The 17095-nt window shown below is 49.4% G+C and overlaps 1 protein-coding gene across 1 annotated transcript in view; it reads right to left on the reverse strand.

Moving 5' to 3' along the window:
• Positions 1-14280: 14280 nt before the first annotated feature.
• Positions 14281-17095, reverse strand: part of LOC105477008 (PH domain and leucine rich repeat protein phosphatase 1) — a 267523-nt gene continuing 264708 nt past the window's right edge. The window contains exon 17 of the mRNA XM_011733306.3: positions 14281-15898. Within this exon, the coding sequence (XP_011731608.2) occupies positions 14729-15898 (1170 nt within the window). The 3' untranslated portion in view covers positions 14281-14728. The remainder of the gene's footprint in view (positions 15899-17095) is intronic.

Genomic DNA, 17095 nt, shown 5'->3' on the forward strand with positions numbered 1-17095 from the left:
CTTGAAACGAAAAAAAAAAAAAAAAAACTTTTCAAGGATTTAAACAAACAATCTTGACCAAATGTAGAACAGTGATAACCTAAATGGGGTCCCAAATAGTTTTCCAAAACCTCTTCACTACCTTCTAGAGGGCTGGCTGTAAATCCCCGGCTTCCCTTTCAAATCTGTTCCCAGGAAGGGAATGGAAGATATTGCAACCTCCCCAAATATGGTTTGTGCTCAAGCCTCACCTCCGGGTCACATTTCCTCTTTCTATCGAAAGGCAGTTCCCCCCCATAAATTGCGCCGTGTTTAACAGGTCTTACCTTCCACAGTAATGAACTGGAGACCTCTCCAAGCATGCTCTGTAATCTGAATTGTGACATCTTGGATCCTCCCCAACATACAGAGCAATCTCCCTCCCACTTGCTCTCCTGGAGAGTCTCCTTTTCCCTGGACTTCACTGGGACAGTGATGCCATAATTCCGTCACTAGCAAAAGATCTAGACACACACACACACACACACACACACACACACACAGACACACACACACCACTAAAGCCCTCTTTCTTTTCATTTTAAGCTAAATTTTGCCAAGTCACATCCATCTAGAATGAAAAGGTCCCAAACTACCCAAAGTGCTGGCTTCCTCAGCACTGAAGCAGACAGTTCCGTGTAGCGTGCAGCAGAGGGCTGCTCTCCTCTCCCTAAGCTCAAGCTCTGGGGGATGAACCTACGGGTGGCCATCCCTGGGGCTGTGCTCTGGGGAACAGTGGTGTCCTGGAAGCATGAGTAACAGGGCTGGAAACGACTCCAAGTCCCTGCATCCAAAGCTCCCTTCACAGACAAAGGTGCATGAGTTCAAGGGGGTTGTCCAAATTCCCACTGTTGGGGTCACAGTGACAAAGGCTCTCTCCTTTGACCAAACTTGAGTCAGGCTGCCAAGCCCTCTTTCTGACAAATCCCTGACCTTGGCCCATTTAGTCCAGTTTTAGCAAGAATGCAGGCAGGCAGGTTTAGCAGCAAATGTTTCGCCCTTGTTCTGACCACTCCTGATGTTTGATCAAATTCCTCCTCTCCACCCTGTAGGGCAGATGCACCTAACAGCAACAACTCAAGCACACCCTGAGAATGCCTCGATGGTCTTAAGGAATGTGTGTTCACAGTTCTGAGCTAAGGAATCCAGGAGTGGCCGCCCGGAGATTCACTCATCTCTGAAGGATGTCCAGCCCCCTGGCCCATCCCTTGGAATGGCAGGCGGTACAGGGGATTAAGGCCCTTTGTTTTGGGTTAAATGAAGGTTGCTAGGTGGAGGTTGCCAGGTAGAGGTTGCTAAGTGAAAAAGGAATATAACCTACATGCTTCTTACACATGAGAGCCATCTTCCTGTCCAGCTTGGGGCTCCTGGACAGCCCTGTATGTGAGTCCCCAGTAAACCCTATGTCTCCTTAACTGGCTTCAGGTCTGTTCCTCAGCCTCTTGGACATGGCACCATCCCTACTGGAGTTAACAGGGGTTCTGCACGACAACTCAATTTTTTTTACTTTGGGAGACAGGATCTTGCCTTGTAACCCACGGTGGAGTGCAGTGTCGTGATCACGGCTCACTGCAGCCTCGACCTCCTGGGCTCAAGTACCGCGCCCAGCTTTTTTTTTTTTTTTTTGCGAGGGTCGCGGGAGGGTAGAGACGGGGTCTCACTTTTTTGCCCAGGCTGGTCTCAAACGCCTGGCCTCAAGTGATCCTTGATTACAAAGTACTGGGATTACAGGCGTGAGACCCCATGCCGGCTCAGTCCTGACATCTTATCACCTGGCCTGCCTTCGGCAAGAATTCTGTCGTGTCGTTGGCCAGAATCCCCTGTACTCCTGATGTTTCCTCTTAACTTTCCATCCGCTCATCTGCAGCCCGGCTGCCAGGTTAGAAATCCCTATTTCTCCTCATATTCAGAGCATCGTGTTCATTAATGTTCCCTGGCCTTGGCCTCCATCTCACACAATCTTCCCCTGCATCACTGAGCTCCAGCCACGCCACCCTCCCCGGGGCCCCTGAGCGAGCCCAGTTTGCAGCCAGGAGGACCTCCCTGCATGGCCTCAGGCCGGCAGGATGAACTGCGCACGCGCAGCCCACCTTCCCTTCTTCGGGAGCCCGGGCCCCCTGCAGGGGGCGCTCTCTGGCTGAGGGGGCAAGTTTGACTGAATCAGGCTCGCAGTCATTAGCCCACTCACAGGGCGCAGCCTCCATGGCCAGCCTTAAGACACACACGCAATCTTGTCGCCCTCTTCTGCTTATTTCTCTGCCCTGTTCTGCTCTTGGTCAGATGCTGGGGCGAGGAGAGACGGACGCTCTTTTTTGGCCCACTCCCCCAGAGCGTCCCGGCCCTTGCTTCCTGGCCCTTGCAGAGGTCGCTGCAGTCGCCTCTGCTTGAAATTCCTTCCCTTCCTCCAGATCCTCATCTGACTTCTTTTCAGCCAGGTCTTACGTCGGATATCACTCTCGATCACTTAGCCTCTTCTATTTCCTTCATATCTTTTTTTGCAATCTGAAATATAATCGTGTTAATTTTAAAAAGTGTATTTATTCCTGGTCCATCTTCTCCATCGGGAGGCGCTGCCTGAAGCCATTGGCCTTCTCTGACCTCCTTCCCACTAACCTTAGGGGCTGGAATGGTGTCTGGAATAGAGGAGGTGCTTAGTGGGTCGTTTCTCCGTGCTGAAAGTAGGCGAACAGCCAAAATAAATATCCCACCCTTACCTACCTCCCCAGGAGACACATTAGAGGGCTCCTGCTGGCTCAAAAGAAAAGGTGGATAGGCACTAACAACAGGGACAGGCCCTGAGGAAACTAGGCCGCCCCTCCACGCACAGACCCTCCTGTGGGCACGCCCCACCGGGGCACAAGGGGCTGGCAGTGTTCTGGTGCCATGCTCTTCATTCAGTGTGCACTGGCAGCCCAGGAGCCCCGGCCACCTGAGGACAGCCCCCAGGGCAAGCCAGGGACCAAAACAAACAGAAATAGAGACAATTCAAGGAGCAAAACCCAAAACACCTATTCCAGTTAATATCCTCATACCGGAAAGACAGGATGCTAGGAAAAAAGATTCAGAGAACTGTAAAAAGCACTTGGAAATTAAAATATGATAGAAGAGATTTTTTTTTTTTTTTTTTTTTGAGGCGGAGTCTCGCTCTGTCGCCCAGGCTGGAGTGCAGTGGCGCGATCTCGGCTCACTGCAAGCTCCGCCTCCCGGGTTCCCGCCATTCTCCTGCCTCAGCCTCCCGAGTAGCTGGGACTACAGGCGCCGCCACCACGCCCGGCTAATTTTTTTGTATTTTTAGTGGAGACGGGGTTTCATTGTGTTAGCCACAGGATGGTCTCGATCTCCTGACCTCGTGATCCGCCCGTCTCGGCCTCCCAAAGTGCTGGGATTACAGGCTTGAGCCACTGCGCCCGGCCTAGAAGAGATTTTTAAAGTGATTTGGAAGATAAAGTAAGGTTATCTCTCAGAAAGACAAAAGGGACATAAAGATAAGAAAGCTTGAGGATTATCCATAGTAGTCCAATGTGAGCTATAAATATCTCGATAGGACAGGGGTTGATAAACTTTTTCTGTAAATGGCCAGATAGTAAATATTTTAGACATTGTGGGACAGACATTGTGGGCCTTACAGCCTCTGTCCCAGCTACTCAGTTCTGCCACTGTAACACAAAAGCAGCTGTAGAGAACATGTAAATAATAAAGTTTTGTTGGAACACAACACATAGTTGTGCAGATAAAGTTTTACCGAAACACAATCATTGTATCAGTCTCAGACTCATCAGTGGAAGCAGGAAGCAGTGCTGTGAAATTTTTGAAGGAAAAGAGTTCCAGCCAGAATTCTACGCTCAACCACACATCCGTCAAGTGTTAGGGGGAAACAAAGATATCTTCAGACAGATAGGGGCTCATGAAATTGACTTCCTACGCATATTTTCTAAGGAAGTTACTGGAGATTGTTTCCCGGTAAAATGAAGGGGTACACCAAGAAAGAATAAAATACAAATGCAGGGCCAGGCGATCCAGTAAAGGAGATGGGCAAAGAAAATTCCCAGGAAGTGAGAAGGGAAGCACAAGGATGACAGCTTAGTAGCAATCCTGGGGAGGAAAAGGCTAGACTGGACAGGGAGACAGAGGTGCCAGAGGGATGTCACTAACAAAAAGAGGAATAATCCATCCAGGCGTGGTAGCTCACGCCTGTAATCCCAGCACTTTGGGAGGCGAGACGGGCGGATCACCTGAAGTCAGGAGCTCGAGACCAGTCTGGCCAACATGATAAAACCCCATCTCTACCAAAAATACAGAAATTAGCCGGGCATGATGCCATGTGCCTATAATCCCAGCTATTCGGGAGGCTGAAGCACGAGAATCTCTTGAACCTGGGAGGGGGAGATTGCAGTGAGCCGAGATTGTGCCACTGCATCCAGCCAGGGTGACAGCGTGAGACTCCATCTTAAAAAAAAAAAAGAAGAAAGAAAGAAAAAGAGGAATAATTTAATTCATAGATTATTGAATGTGTTTGAACATATTTATACTTCTGATGGAGAGGTCAGGGGATAAGTGAAAATTACATAGAAAATCAAGAGAGCAATAACAAACAAACAAACAAAAAACAGGCAAGTATTAACTCCAAAACAAATAAAAACCTGTACAGAAAAGGAGATAGAATCAAAATGCACTACCTGGCTCAGCCACGGATATTTACATATTCACAATGATACAAACACTGATTATTGATCTAACAAAATATGACTTAACAATGTCAGGAGGACAGGAGAAAAGGATGTGTGTGCCTGGGACGAGGCGGGTGAGAGCACAAAATCCTCATAGAGGGAAGGTAATAAGCACGAAAACAAAAAAATGAAGAGCTGGTGATCAAAGCCTTTCTGGTTGGGGTGAACCGCACAAGAACAGCTGGAAGAGGCTGCCCTGGAGGACTGGGAGCCAGGGAGGACGAGAGAGGGAGGGAGGGACAGATGCTTCTCTTTCCAGGCACACTCAACTATTGGGCTTTAAAAACAATTTACATGAATACTTTGATGTAGATAAAAGTGAACGATAAAAAAGAAGAGACAGAGCAGCAGCACTGGAGGAAAAACTGCAAACAAGTAGCAGCATGAAGGAGATGCTCCCGTGGGACCCGTGCACGCTTTGGGACAGCAGGAGCAGGGCATGGTGGGGGTGACAGGGCGAGCAGCCAACTTGGTGGGTGTCAGACCTTCAGGGCTGAAATCCTCAGAGTCCTGGGGGAACTGGGACAAGTTGGGTGCCCTGGCTGGGGAGAGTGCTGATGGTGGGAAGGTGGCCAGGTAGATTAGTCTGTTCTCTCACTGTTTTCAAGAAATACCTGAGACTGGGTACTTTATAAAGAAAAGAGCTTTCTTTGGCTCACGGTTTTGCAGGCTGTGTGGGAAGCACAGTGGCTTCTGCTTCTGGGGAGGCCTCAAGAAACAGTTACGGTGGAAGGCAAAGGGGAAGCAGGTGCGTCTTACATGGCCAGAGCAGGAAAATAAAGAGGGGGAAAGTGCTACACACTTAAACGACCAGCTCTCACCACAGCCCACTCCCTCACTTTCATGAGAACAGCACCAGGGGATGGTGCTATGAGAACTGTGCCCCCAGGATCCAGTCACCCCTCACCAGGCCCCACCTCCAACACACAGGATTACAATTCCGCATGAGATTTGCTGGGGACACAGATGCAAACCATATTACCCAGGGTCAAATTGGGGTAGTCTTTTATGCTATACTGAAGATTTGCATTTTTACTTGGATGTGAGAAGCAGCAACTCAGAGATTTAGGCGGGAGAAAAACATGATGGGATCAGTGTTTTAGGAAGGTTTCTTGGGCAGTCATGTGGAGGACAAGACCTGAGGGAAAAGAAATAAAGGCGACAGAGGCTTGGAGAAGCACCAGGAATCTGTTCCAAAACCCTGTGAGATAACTGAGCGTCCCAATAAAACCCATAGTAAATGTAGGGGAGAGATGACATGAGGCACTCATGGGGGTGTTTGGGAAGTAGAGTTGACAGGACTTGGCGACAGATGATGGGGAGATGGGGATGAAGCGGGTGGAGCCTGGAGGTTGGCCAGTGGTGTGGGGGCCACTTCCCGGCACCAACCTTGCTGGAGGCGAGGGGCTCTGTGTCCCTGGGTTTGTGGTGCCCAAGGGGAGGGGAGTGTCCAGAAGGAGGATGGGCCTGGCTGGAGCCCTGGGAGTGACCCAGTGGCCCAGGAAGCACCGCTAATGTGAAGCAGAGGTGAAGGGAAGGGCTCCCTAGCCCTTCAGGATCAGGCAGGGAGAGCCTGGAAAATGAGGCGTCGAAGCAGCAGCTCCAAGTCAGACCAAAGGTCAAACAAAAGCTGGTGAAACAAGAGGGATGGGACAGGCCCACGCCGCTGCCAAAGGCTGAAACAGGTCCCTGAAGTCCCTGAAGGCGTCAGTGTCTATGGGGAGACCACAGCGGTGGCTGAAGGAGCGCACGGCAAAGCCTGGAGAGCCGCGGGCGGGGATGGTGCCTGCCTGGGAAGCGGGAAGTGGGAAGAGCTAGGCCGGACTAAGGTACGTGTGAGAAGGTTTTATTTTATTTTTGTAAACGAGATGAATCCTGCACTAATTACAGGTTGCAGAAGTGTCAGAAAGAGGCAGGGGGAGGTAGTCAGAGGATGAACACTTTCTCCGAGACAGGGGAGTGCAGGGAAGGGCAGGGCCTCTGTTTCCTCGAAGGAGGCTTGAGAACAGGGGTGTAAATGGTGCCTGTGAGGTGTGGAAGGGACAAGTGCAAGGGTGGCTGAGCAGCCCTGGGACTCAGTGGGGACTGAGGCTGGAAGTCTGTGGACAGCACCCACCTCCATGGCCCTAGGCAGAAGACGACGGCAGAAGGCTGGGCCCATGTCAAGGATAAGCCCCTGGAGATCCTAAGGCTGCTTCTAGCAAAAGCATGGCTAAAGCGGAGGCCACTCAGACTCCCGGAGGGGCTTGCTCAGCCCCAGGTGTCCTCCATCCCGTCTTCACTTAACATGCCAGGGCCTTCTGCCCCCATTGCTAATGGGCATGTGGCCCGTTCTCAGGGTGCTAGAAAGGGGGGTGCACAGAGCAGGGTAAGGGTTCCTACAGCAGAGGCAGCCAGGAGGGAAGCGTGCTGGATGGGAAGGAGGGACGGCCGACGGTATCCACCTTCCCCACGCGTGTCCGACTGAAAGTTGATCAAAATCAAACCTGCTAATTCAAGACAAGCAGTTGGGAAATGGTTTCCATGGTGTTCGGTGCACAGCACACAGCAGCATTGGCCCTGCTCCCCCTCAGTGCCCCGAGTTTGAGTCTTAGTGACTGTAAGTGCAGCGCAGGGCCGCTCTTATCTGCTCCTGTGTCGTGGGCACTCCGCACACGTGGAGGGGGCTCATTCTCTGCAGAGCCTCTTGGGCGCCGCGCGATGGCTAAGGGCGCTCCGCCCAAGAACGAGCCTGTCTGGGTGGCAGGGAGGAGCAGCTCGCGGGACGTGGACACTTGCCCTTCTTCGTTCACTGGTGATGGGAAGTATTATCCTTCAGAAGGCCAGCAGACGGGAGAGCCTGGAGGTTACCGCTGGACAGTAAGAACTTCCTACTGAGCCGGTTCTCAGGGGTCACACTGCAGGGCTGGGGTTTGGAGGCCCTTTGGAGCTCAGGGTTGGCCATTAGCAGTATGTGCCGGGTTTGGCCCTCCCCACCCCACTCTCTCACTCCACTGTTTGTTGGTTCAAAGTCTCCCCAGTACACTGTCATCTTTTAAACTGTGGTTTTATTATCCATCTCTGGGAGCCTCTCCCACTGCACTCTGCCCAGAGTGAGTGCTCCACTTATTCATGGAGGTGCTCACCAGTTTAGGAAGGGGCACCAAGGAGCCTCTATCTTTGGAGCACCAGCAGGAATAAACACAACAGCAACTCAGCAGAACGGCACGGTGTATATTCTGCCTAGAAATGGGTCTGAGGTCAACTCTTGAGAAGGCCTCTGCTGTGTGATGCTGAGGCTAGAACAGAATGGAAAGGAAACAGCCCTCTCCTCTCTGGTCAACCTGCTGTTCTTGGCCATGTCCATCCACTGTCCTTTCTCTCCCCCCATGCCCCATCGTCCTTTAGGAAATGTCCCAGGAATAGTGACAGAATACACACCCAACACACCGGAATCTAAGGAATATAACAACATGTAAATTTGAAAACTGGAGGACTCACAAAACTTTACATCCTTATTTGCAAACGACACACACGGGCGACATTGTGACGCATGTCTGCTGACGTTTTTAGGAAAAAAATCCTAATGGGCTTAACTTGTGAGGGATGGTGGTTTCAGTATATTGCTGTTCGTAAGGAAGAAGTATGACTTGTGGTTTGTAGAGTGTGCAGTGATGTGACACATTTAAAGAAGCCATTTTTAACCATCTGAAATGCTCTAGGAGGAGGCATATTTGAGTAGTTCTTAAACAGTATTATAGATCATAAGGCAAATAAAAGACATTTACTTTTTGTGCTTGATTTATTCCTGGCTTACAGGGCAATTTCTATTAGTGAAAACTAGTTTAAGAACCTTTGAATGTTAATTGTGGAGCAGTTTTCTTGAAAACTCAGAAAAGCAAATAACTTATAAATGAGTTCAAGAAAAGTCAACATCTGGAGGTGTAGCGTTTGGGAAAACCATCTTCGTTGCCATTTCAACTTTCTCTCAATAGGTAAGATTGGTAATTAGGGGAAAGTGCCAGCTTACCAGAATGGAATACGACCTAAGAAACCGAATGACAAGAAAGTACTTGTGATTTCAGTGCAGGCAGTTTTCCTTCCTTGTCCTTAGAAAAGCGGAGGAATGACAATCAGAGTAATTCCAGTCACGAGCAGATGGAAGAAAATTCTCCAAGTGTTCTGTTGCCTCCCCCTCTGAACAGGATGGAAGAACACTGTGTTTCTGCCTGCGCATAAAATGAAGGGACTAATGAACCGAAGTTCGAGAAATGCCGTGCTTGTTTATGGGTACTCACATCAGCGCTGGGGACAGCATAGCCTCCTGCTTTCTATCACACACCCCAGAAAACGGACGGCCATCTTGGGGACCCATCTGCCCATTTCCTTGGCAGTGTTCAACCTTAGTTTTCCAGAAGGAACAGGACAATGTAGGGGGCCTCCACACTGGCTTCTGCCATTCGTGTGGGCTTTAGGCCATCCTCATGCTGGCTCACACCCTCATGAGGTTAGCACAGCCACCTCCACACCAAGCCATTTTCTCAAGGCCCCGTGCTGGTGAGGCACAGTCACGCAAGGTAACCAGCTCTTTACTGGTGTTTCCTAAACACGCTGAATGAACGGACACAGTGAAGCAGGTGGGTGTGAGCGGTGGCGTGTGCTTTCCATCACCAGCCCAAAGCTTTGTCTGCTGGATGTGATTCCTACATTCATTTACTGAGCAGAGCAATAGATTCGCTGTACTAGGTCGGAACTTTGTTGTAATTTTGGTGCTGAGTGGGGTGAGGCTTAGGGGGAAAAAAAACCACCTTAGAGCTGTCTTTCAAATACACAGCAATAAGAATCAGTTCACAACAGATAAATGACGATAGTGAAATAAGAGTTTCCATAGACTAGTTTGTACAGTGTGAGTCAGAGATGCAAAGGAAAATGAAATGCAACAAACAAGAGAAGCCCATTTTCTCCATCATTACCAGTGCTTTTCCTTCTGTAACAACTTCAATAATGCCTTAAGAGTTTCCCATTTTTAAAAAGGAACTTTTTTCTTTTTTTTAAAGAGACGGGGGGGCTTGCTGTGTTGCCCGGGCTGGCCTTGAACTCGTGGGCTCAAGTGATCCTCCAGCCTCAGACTCCCGAGTCGCCGGGACTAACTTCAGGCCCACAGTACCATACCTGGCTTAAAAAGGTGCTTTTGCTGCATTCCCCATTATTTTCTTTCAGACCCCCCTTAGTTCCTTCATTTGTAGCAATGACAATATTTACATGTATTTAGTATTTAGCATTTAAATTACTTCAAATACATGACCTAATTTGATTGCTGGAGAGTTAGGTTAGGCAGATACCAGAAATCCACACTTTATAGAAATTCTATCTGTTTTTAGGATGAGTTCACGTCCTTTGCAGGGACATGGATAAAGCTAGAAACCATCATTCTGAGCAAACTGTCACAAGGACAGAAAACCAAACACCTCATGTTCTCACTCAGAGATGGGAATTGAACAATGAGAACACTTGGACACAGGGTGGGGAACATCACACACCAGGGTCCATTGTGGGGTGGGGGGCAGGGGGAGGGACAGCATTAGGGGAAATACCTAATGTAAATGACGAGTTAATGGGTGCAGCACACCAACATGGCACATGTATACATATGCAACAAACCTGCACATTGTGCACATGTACCCTAGAACTTAAAGTATAATAATAATAAGAAGAATTTTGTGTGTGTGTGTGACAGAGTCTCTATCACCCAGGCTGGAATGCAGTGGCGTGATCTCGGCTCATTGTAACCTCCGCCTCCTGGGTTCAAGCAACTCTCCAGCCTCAGCCTCCCGAGTAGCTGGAATTACAGGCATGCACCACCGCACCTGGCTAATTTTTGTATTTTTAGTAGAGACAGGATTTCAGTATGTTGGCCAGACTGGTCTCGAACTCCTGACCTCAGGTGATCCACCTGCCTCGGCCTCCCTAAGTGCTGGGATTACAGGCATGAGCCACCGTGCCCGGCCTGAAATTCTATCTTCTGATACCATGTCAGGAATGAACTCAAAATACCCTTTGATGAATGTTCACATGATCAAATGGAATTCTTCTCTCCCCTGCAGTGCCAGTGGTGAGGGGACTCTCAGGTGTTATCCTATGAGGTCCAAAACATGTTAACAGATGCTTTGGGTTTCGCTTTTTTTAACTGTGGAGAAAGGGGAATTGGAAATTAGATGGATGTTGAAGACAGACTTCTCTCCCAGCAAAACTATATGATTCTGGTTATACATCTTAATATTTCTGCATGTCGATTTCCCAAGGAAAATCAGGCTCATCACAGGAACCAGCTGTCATCACTTCTACTGTCTTAAAAAGCGGAAACAAAAGCGGAAACACAGCTTCTCTGCTATACTTGCCAGTGGTATAGGAGATTGCTATCATGTGTTTAGGAAAATACAGTGATAAGAAACTTAAACACTTTGTTTCTTCTGGGAAAGTGAAGAAAGGATAAAGAAGAATGAAGCCCATTTCCACCCAAAGTCTAAGCTTACCAGCAGGTGGTGCTGTGACAAAAGCAATCAAGAGAAACCAAGGCAGGCAGGTGGGGTTTCTGGGCCCCAGAGATTGGCTCTGCTACCTCTCATCAAAGCCAGTGTTCAGGAGCGGGAGCAAAGGGCAGGAAGCTTGAGGGCAGCACAGGGTGGGCAGCACGCACTGGATCCAACACCAAACAGTTTCAAGAGTCCTTGATCAGGGGCTCTTCTCCTGGCAAGGCTCACCAGAGCTCTCCCCTTTCGCTTTCATTTCTTCCTTTCTCTCCCCTCAAAAGCCCTTTCCTAATTACCTGGATTTCCAGCAGGAAGCAGGAAATAGAGCAGGCGGGGATGCCCTTCTCCTTAGCACTTACCCTGCAGACACTGTGGCTTCAGGGATCTTCAAATATTAAGGACTTTAATATTCAGAAAACACTTTCAGTTGTATAAGCAGCTCTACATATACTATTAGATGGTATCTGGATAAACAGAAATGCAAAGAAACTCCTCAGAAATAACTGAGGCAGCTCCCATGCAAGAGCATGGAGACCTATCAGTAAGTCTGTGCCACTTTGGTCACTCATCATGTGCTCGACTGAATTAGCTTTTCATCTAAATGCCCTACTTACCCCAAGCCTCCAAAGGGCAGAGTCTCACTCCATATCTCCAAGGTGCCTTACATGTAGTATGTGCACAATGAGACCGTAAGAGACAATAAACCCAGCAGCAAGCACAACTAAACCGGAGGACTCAGGAAAAGAACAATTCCAAGTCTCATACCCCTTTCTCCTGCAGCAGACACAGAAGTTAGGAAATGAGGCGTCCCTGCATCACAGCTTCTGGGTCCCAGGGGCTGCCCCGGCCAGAGTTGCTGTGGGGCCGATTTTAGAATCTGGAAGCGACTGCTGCCTCCGTGGGCCACGCTGAGCCGGTTCTGACTGCTCTGGAAGTGAGCTGCAGTGGAAGAGATCCACATACACGGCCTGGGTCTGCTCCAGCCACGGGGACAGGTGAACCCTGCCCAGAGGTGGATTTAAGAACTGAGGAAGTCAGAGAACCAGCCCAGACCTGCAGGACCTAAGGCATTGACGTGAAAGCCTGGAGTTGTCCACATCTGCTTCAACCCAGTGGGGCAGCCCCAGGGAGAAGGCAAGGGGCTGGCAAGTGAACCAGGGCAGGGGTCCCGAGGTGGTTCAGCTTCCAGTCTCAGCCAGAGTGCTCCGCCTGCACTGGGGAGTCAGCTCCCTTGGTCCCTGGGTCCCTCACTGGGCCGAGATGAGGCAATTCTCTTCCATGGCCTCAGTGGTTTCCAAAGAGCACTGTGTGCAAGTAGCCTGACATGGAAGTGAAGTACGGCCATTATGAAGACAAAGTCCACCCAGCGGCCTCCTAGAGGGGGATGCAGAGCCCACCACCGAGTCTACTAGTTAAGAAATAAGAACTACCCTGTCACTGAACTAGCCAGGTCCCACCCAAGGGCCGACCTAAAGAAGAAAGCCAGGTCTACATAGGAAGGTGGTCCATGTGAAATGAAGACCAACAGTATCTTCCACACACGGTTCCCAAGTGCAGGGTGGGGGCGAGGTGAGGGCGGAGGCCCACTGTCTGTAAACGCGGTTGAGTAGTAGCTGGGAATACTGGCTTTCTAAGGATACGCCGCTGCACCTACATGATTCCTGCTGGTGGTGGAGGGCAAGCCAACCAGCTCGACTGACCCTGTCCCAGTAAGAGGCAGCTTAACCCGCTTATGTGAGCTACAGGCCCCCAGAAAACTGAAAACCATCTTGGCTTCGTGAGAGTAAAGTTGTCCAGGGATCGCCTCTATCTGTACAACCTCTGTCTGTCCCCCTTCTCACATCTTCCCTAAGAAGTACCCAAACATCTTACCCTAAGTCATAAGAAGAAATAGAAAAGCTGTAAGATCAGGCCTGGCACGGTGGCTCACACCTGTAATCCCAGCACTTTGGGGAGGCTGAGGTAGGCGGATCACTTGAGGTTAGGAGTATGAGATCGGCCTGGCCAACGTGGTGAAACCCTATCTTTACTAAAAATATGAAAATTAGCTGGGCGTGGTGGTGTGTGCCTGTAATGCCAAGTATTCAGGAGGCTGAAGCAGGAGAATCACTTGAACCCGGAAGGCGGAGGTTGCAGTGGGCAGAGAACACACCACTGCGCTACAGCCTGGGAGACAGAGTGAGACTCCATTTCAAAAAGAAAAAGAGAAAGCAAAAGAAAAAGAAAAAGAAAAAGGAAAAGAAAGAAAAGAGAAAAGAAAAGAAAAGAAAAGCTATAAGATCAGCTAATTATACTGTTTAGCATTCAGTTAATTTCACATTTCATTCAATGTAGGTTAACGGATGTTTTTCTCTTTAAAAAAAAATCAGAAATATCTGATAACCCCAATATTCCATCCATTCTTTCCAAACCCAAGCTAGTGTGACTGTCTCCAAGACACATCTGGCTGCTGAGACAAAAGCAGATACTTGTAAATACTTGTAAATTTCATATTTATTATAACAAAAATTATGACATGTCCATTTGTGCATTCTGCTTGAGTGTAACTCTGGGTATGTAAATGGCCTAATGGGGCACTATACAGCCATGCTGATTGTGGCAGCAGTAAGGAACACAGTTAAAAATTGTCTGTCAAAGTGGAGAGGCTGGGACAGGGAGGAAAACGGGTTTAGGGCCTTTGGGTGCAGGCTCTTGTGTGGTGGCCTAAGATCCACTTCCTCTGGACAGAAACGCTGCAGCTGCTCAGCCTCCTCATTCAGTGAAGTGAGGGTGAGTTGGGAGGCAGGCAGGCTCCTCAGAGGGGAGGGGAAGGGGAAACGTCAGTTACTTGGGCTGTGTCCTCACGCCAAGACTACAAAACATCGTAAGCCTCACTATACAACACTGAGCTATTTACAATAGAAATTCTCAATCGCTGTTCTCTCAGAGAAAATTAGTGAATCCCAGTGACTTAAGTCACCTGACAGAGTAAAGCAACTCCTAGGAGTTAGTCTCCATATTCTACAAATGTCTATTATTTTCAAGACCAAAAAAAAAAAAAAAAAAAAAAAAAAATCCTTTTCCCCCCAAAGAAATACAGAATTACAATATTATTAAATCATTTAGCAACGGCAGCCTGCCCTGCCTTCCAAACAAACAAAACAACAAAAAGCCATTTTAAAAAATAGCACATTATCATTAACTGTTTCTCTGTAATATATTAAACCTTTTGCTCTTTGTCTTTACATATCTGATATGTTAGGGGGAGAAGTTAACAAATGTAAATCATATTGGTAAAGCATCACTAGAAGAAAGTGGTGATTATTTTAAAAAATAACCCAAAGAAAGAGAACCTACAGATTAGCTGCGACGACAGGTTGGGAACAGTGTCCGGGGGAAGGACGTGGAGTAAAACCCCTGGTTTAATGTGAGCCTGAGAGACTCTTGCAACTTGGTATTTTGTGGTTAGTTTATTTGTTAAATAGCTCGGCTGGGTCATAGTGGCGTGTCGTAATAATCTGGCAGCTGGTCCAGTTGGTAGTGCCGCGGCAGCTGCGGCTGGAGCTGAGGTGGCGGTGGTGGCTGCTGCTGCTGCTGTTGCTCCTGGTGATGCTTCATGATTTCTTTGACCTCCTCTTCCAGCTCCGGGGGTATGATAAACTGATCATCGGGATCTGGCTGAGCCGGGGCAGCAAAATAGCCTCCAGGCTTTCGAAGAGGTGCATCTGTAGCCACCTCTATCATATTGTGGCTCCTTTCCTGGGGCGCAACAGAGCCATTGGCCCTCCGGCGCCCAATGGTCCCAACGGCAGAGAAGTCTGCCTTCCTGGGCAGACCCGGCTCATCCTCGTTGGCGCTGATGACAATGCCCTCATCGCTGGCCTCTGCTGGCACCTGAAGCAGGTGCTGCTGTTTCTCCTTCTCCTTGGCCCGGCTGCAGTGGATGTCCACCTCCACCTCCACCCTGCTGCCATTGGTGAAGACGCCCTCGATGGGCTCCTCATCGTCACTGTCAAGGCCGTTGTCGGAGAAGGCGCTAGAGAACGTGGCGCTGGACAGCTGGCGCTGGAAGGAGTTGGACAGACAGACGGGGTGGAGCATGCAGCGCTGCTCACTGGGGTAGGCAGGGCTGTTCTCGCTTAGGGCTCCGGGCGGGGGCTCATCGGAGGCTGTGGACCCCACCTCGCTGCTCATCTCGGAAGTGGAGAGCTCACTGCTGATCTCGGAAGCCATGCCGCTGCTGGAGGACGGCACGCCCAACCCGTCTGAGGGCCGATCCTTGATCACCATGTTCACTGAGGGAGGGAAGATGCCAGGGCTGGGTGGTGGCACGGCCCCACCGGCGCTGAGCTCGCAGCAGCAGAAGCTGTCCTCGGTGACACTGAGCTGCACCACCACAGCGCTGATGCTGTCGTGGCAGCCGTAGCTCTGGGCCAGGGTACACAGCTTCTTGGCGGCAGCCTGGGCGTCGGGAACATTGCGCACGGCCTCCACGGCCTCCTCGAGGGACAGGCTATCCCACAACCCCTTACTGCCTAGGATGAAGAACTCATCCTGGGGGGTCAGGAGCACGGACTGCACGTGGGGGCGAGGCACCACACTGGGGTGGAGGAAGGTGTAGCCCAGGATGCGCGTGGACTCAGTCACCCCATTCACCTTGCCATCCTGGAAGAACAAGGGTTTGCAGAGAGACAGTTAATACAGAGCACCTGTGGCAACTGTGCAGGTTCCCTGCGGGTCCTTCGACTGTCTCAACTGTAGGACCACAAAGAAGTGCTGTGTGGCCCACAGAGGAAAGAAGGGCTCACTCTCTAGTGAGTAGTTAATGTGCACCTGTCATCAGAAACCCCAGGTAGTAGGCCTGGGCAGGTAAGGAGCAGTAGGGACAAAAGGAAAAGATTTTGGTTATGTGTGTTACTGGGACCCCATTCACACTAGGTCACAAGTCCTGCTGTTTATCTAAAGCAAGCCATCATCTAGCCTTACACACAGCAAGCATAGCTGGCCAGCTCCTCCTATAAAGGTGGGTTTACATCTTCCCTCCCTCAGTGAACATGGTGATCAAGGATCGGCCCTCAGACGGGCTGGGCGTAGGAAGACTCTGAGGTAGGCAGAGTCTTTCTGACAGAAGCCAGTCCTGAGCAAAGATACACGAGGCAGGCATATATCAAGACAATGCTCCTGAATCTTCCATTGCTCTCCATGATCACAAGTGGCAGTAGTGTCTAAAAGTCCAGAGAGGACTCGAAAGTACTTAAGAGGTGGAGAAAACCTTGGCATGACTAGGTGGGTAAGAATGCTCCTGTCAGGAGAACAGATGCTAAAGAAGAAATGCCAATTCTTACAACTTCCTCGAACTTGATTTCCTGTTGACCAATGGAGAAGGCAAGATCTGCTGGCTTTAGTTCAGCTGTGTGCATGCTATTTAAATCAATTACCAAAGTGCCAGACCACTTGCCAATAAAAAGATTTTTTTTTCCATGTGTACCTGCTTTGTTCTTTATTCTTCAAATTTTGAGACTCTAAGGTCCATGACATATCTCTACATGCCCTAGTTTTAACACCTCTTTCCAGGAAAGGCTTCATTACAACAAATCCCTGTCTGGGATGAGCAAGTGTTTCTTCCAGAGAACATCCATTTCCTTTCCAGTCCTACCACTTTCCTTTATTTGGGATTTGGGAAGGTGCCTGCTTGTCCTAGGGATGTCTTTCCCAGCTTCTCACACAACTTTGCCACACCACACTTATAAGCAGATAAGCATTCCTATTAGTACAATTAGTAAGATGGGCTTCAAGCACAACCTTAAACTGCCTTGATTCTACTGACATAATCTGTCCCCAAAGCATGGAATTTGGCAGAAA

This window comes from Macaca nemestrina, chromosome 19, assembly GCF_043159975.1.
Source record: "Macaca nemestrina isolate mMacNem1 chromosome 19, mMacNem.hap1, whole genome shotgun sequence".
NCBI lineage: Eukaryota > Metazoa > Chordata > Mammalia > Primates > Cercopithecidae > Macaca > Macaca nemestrina.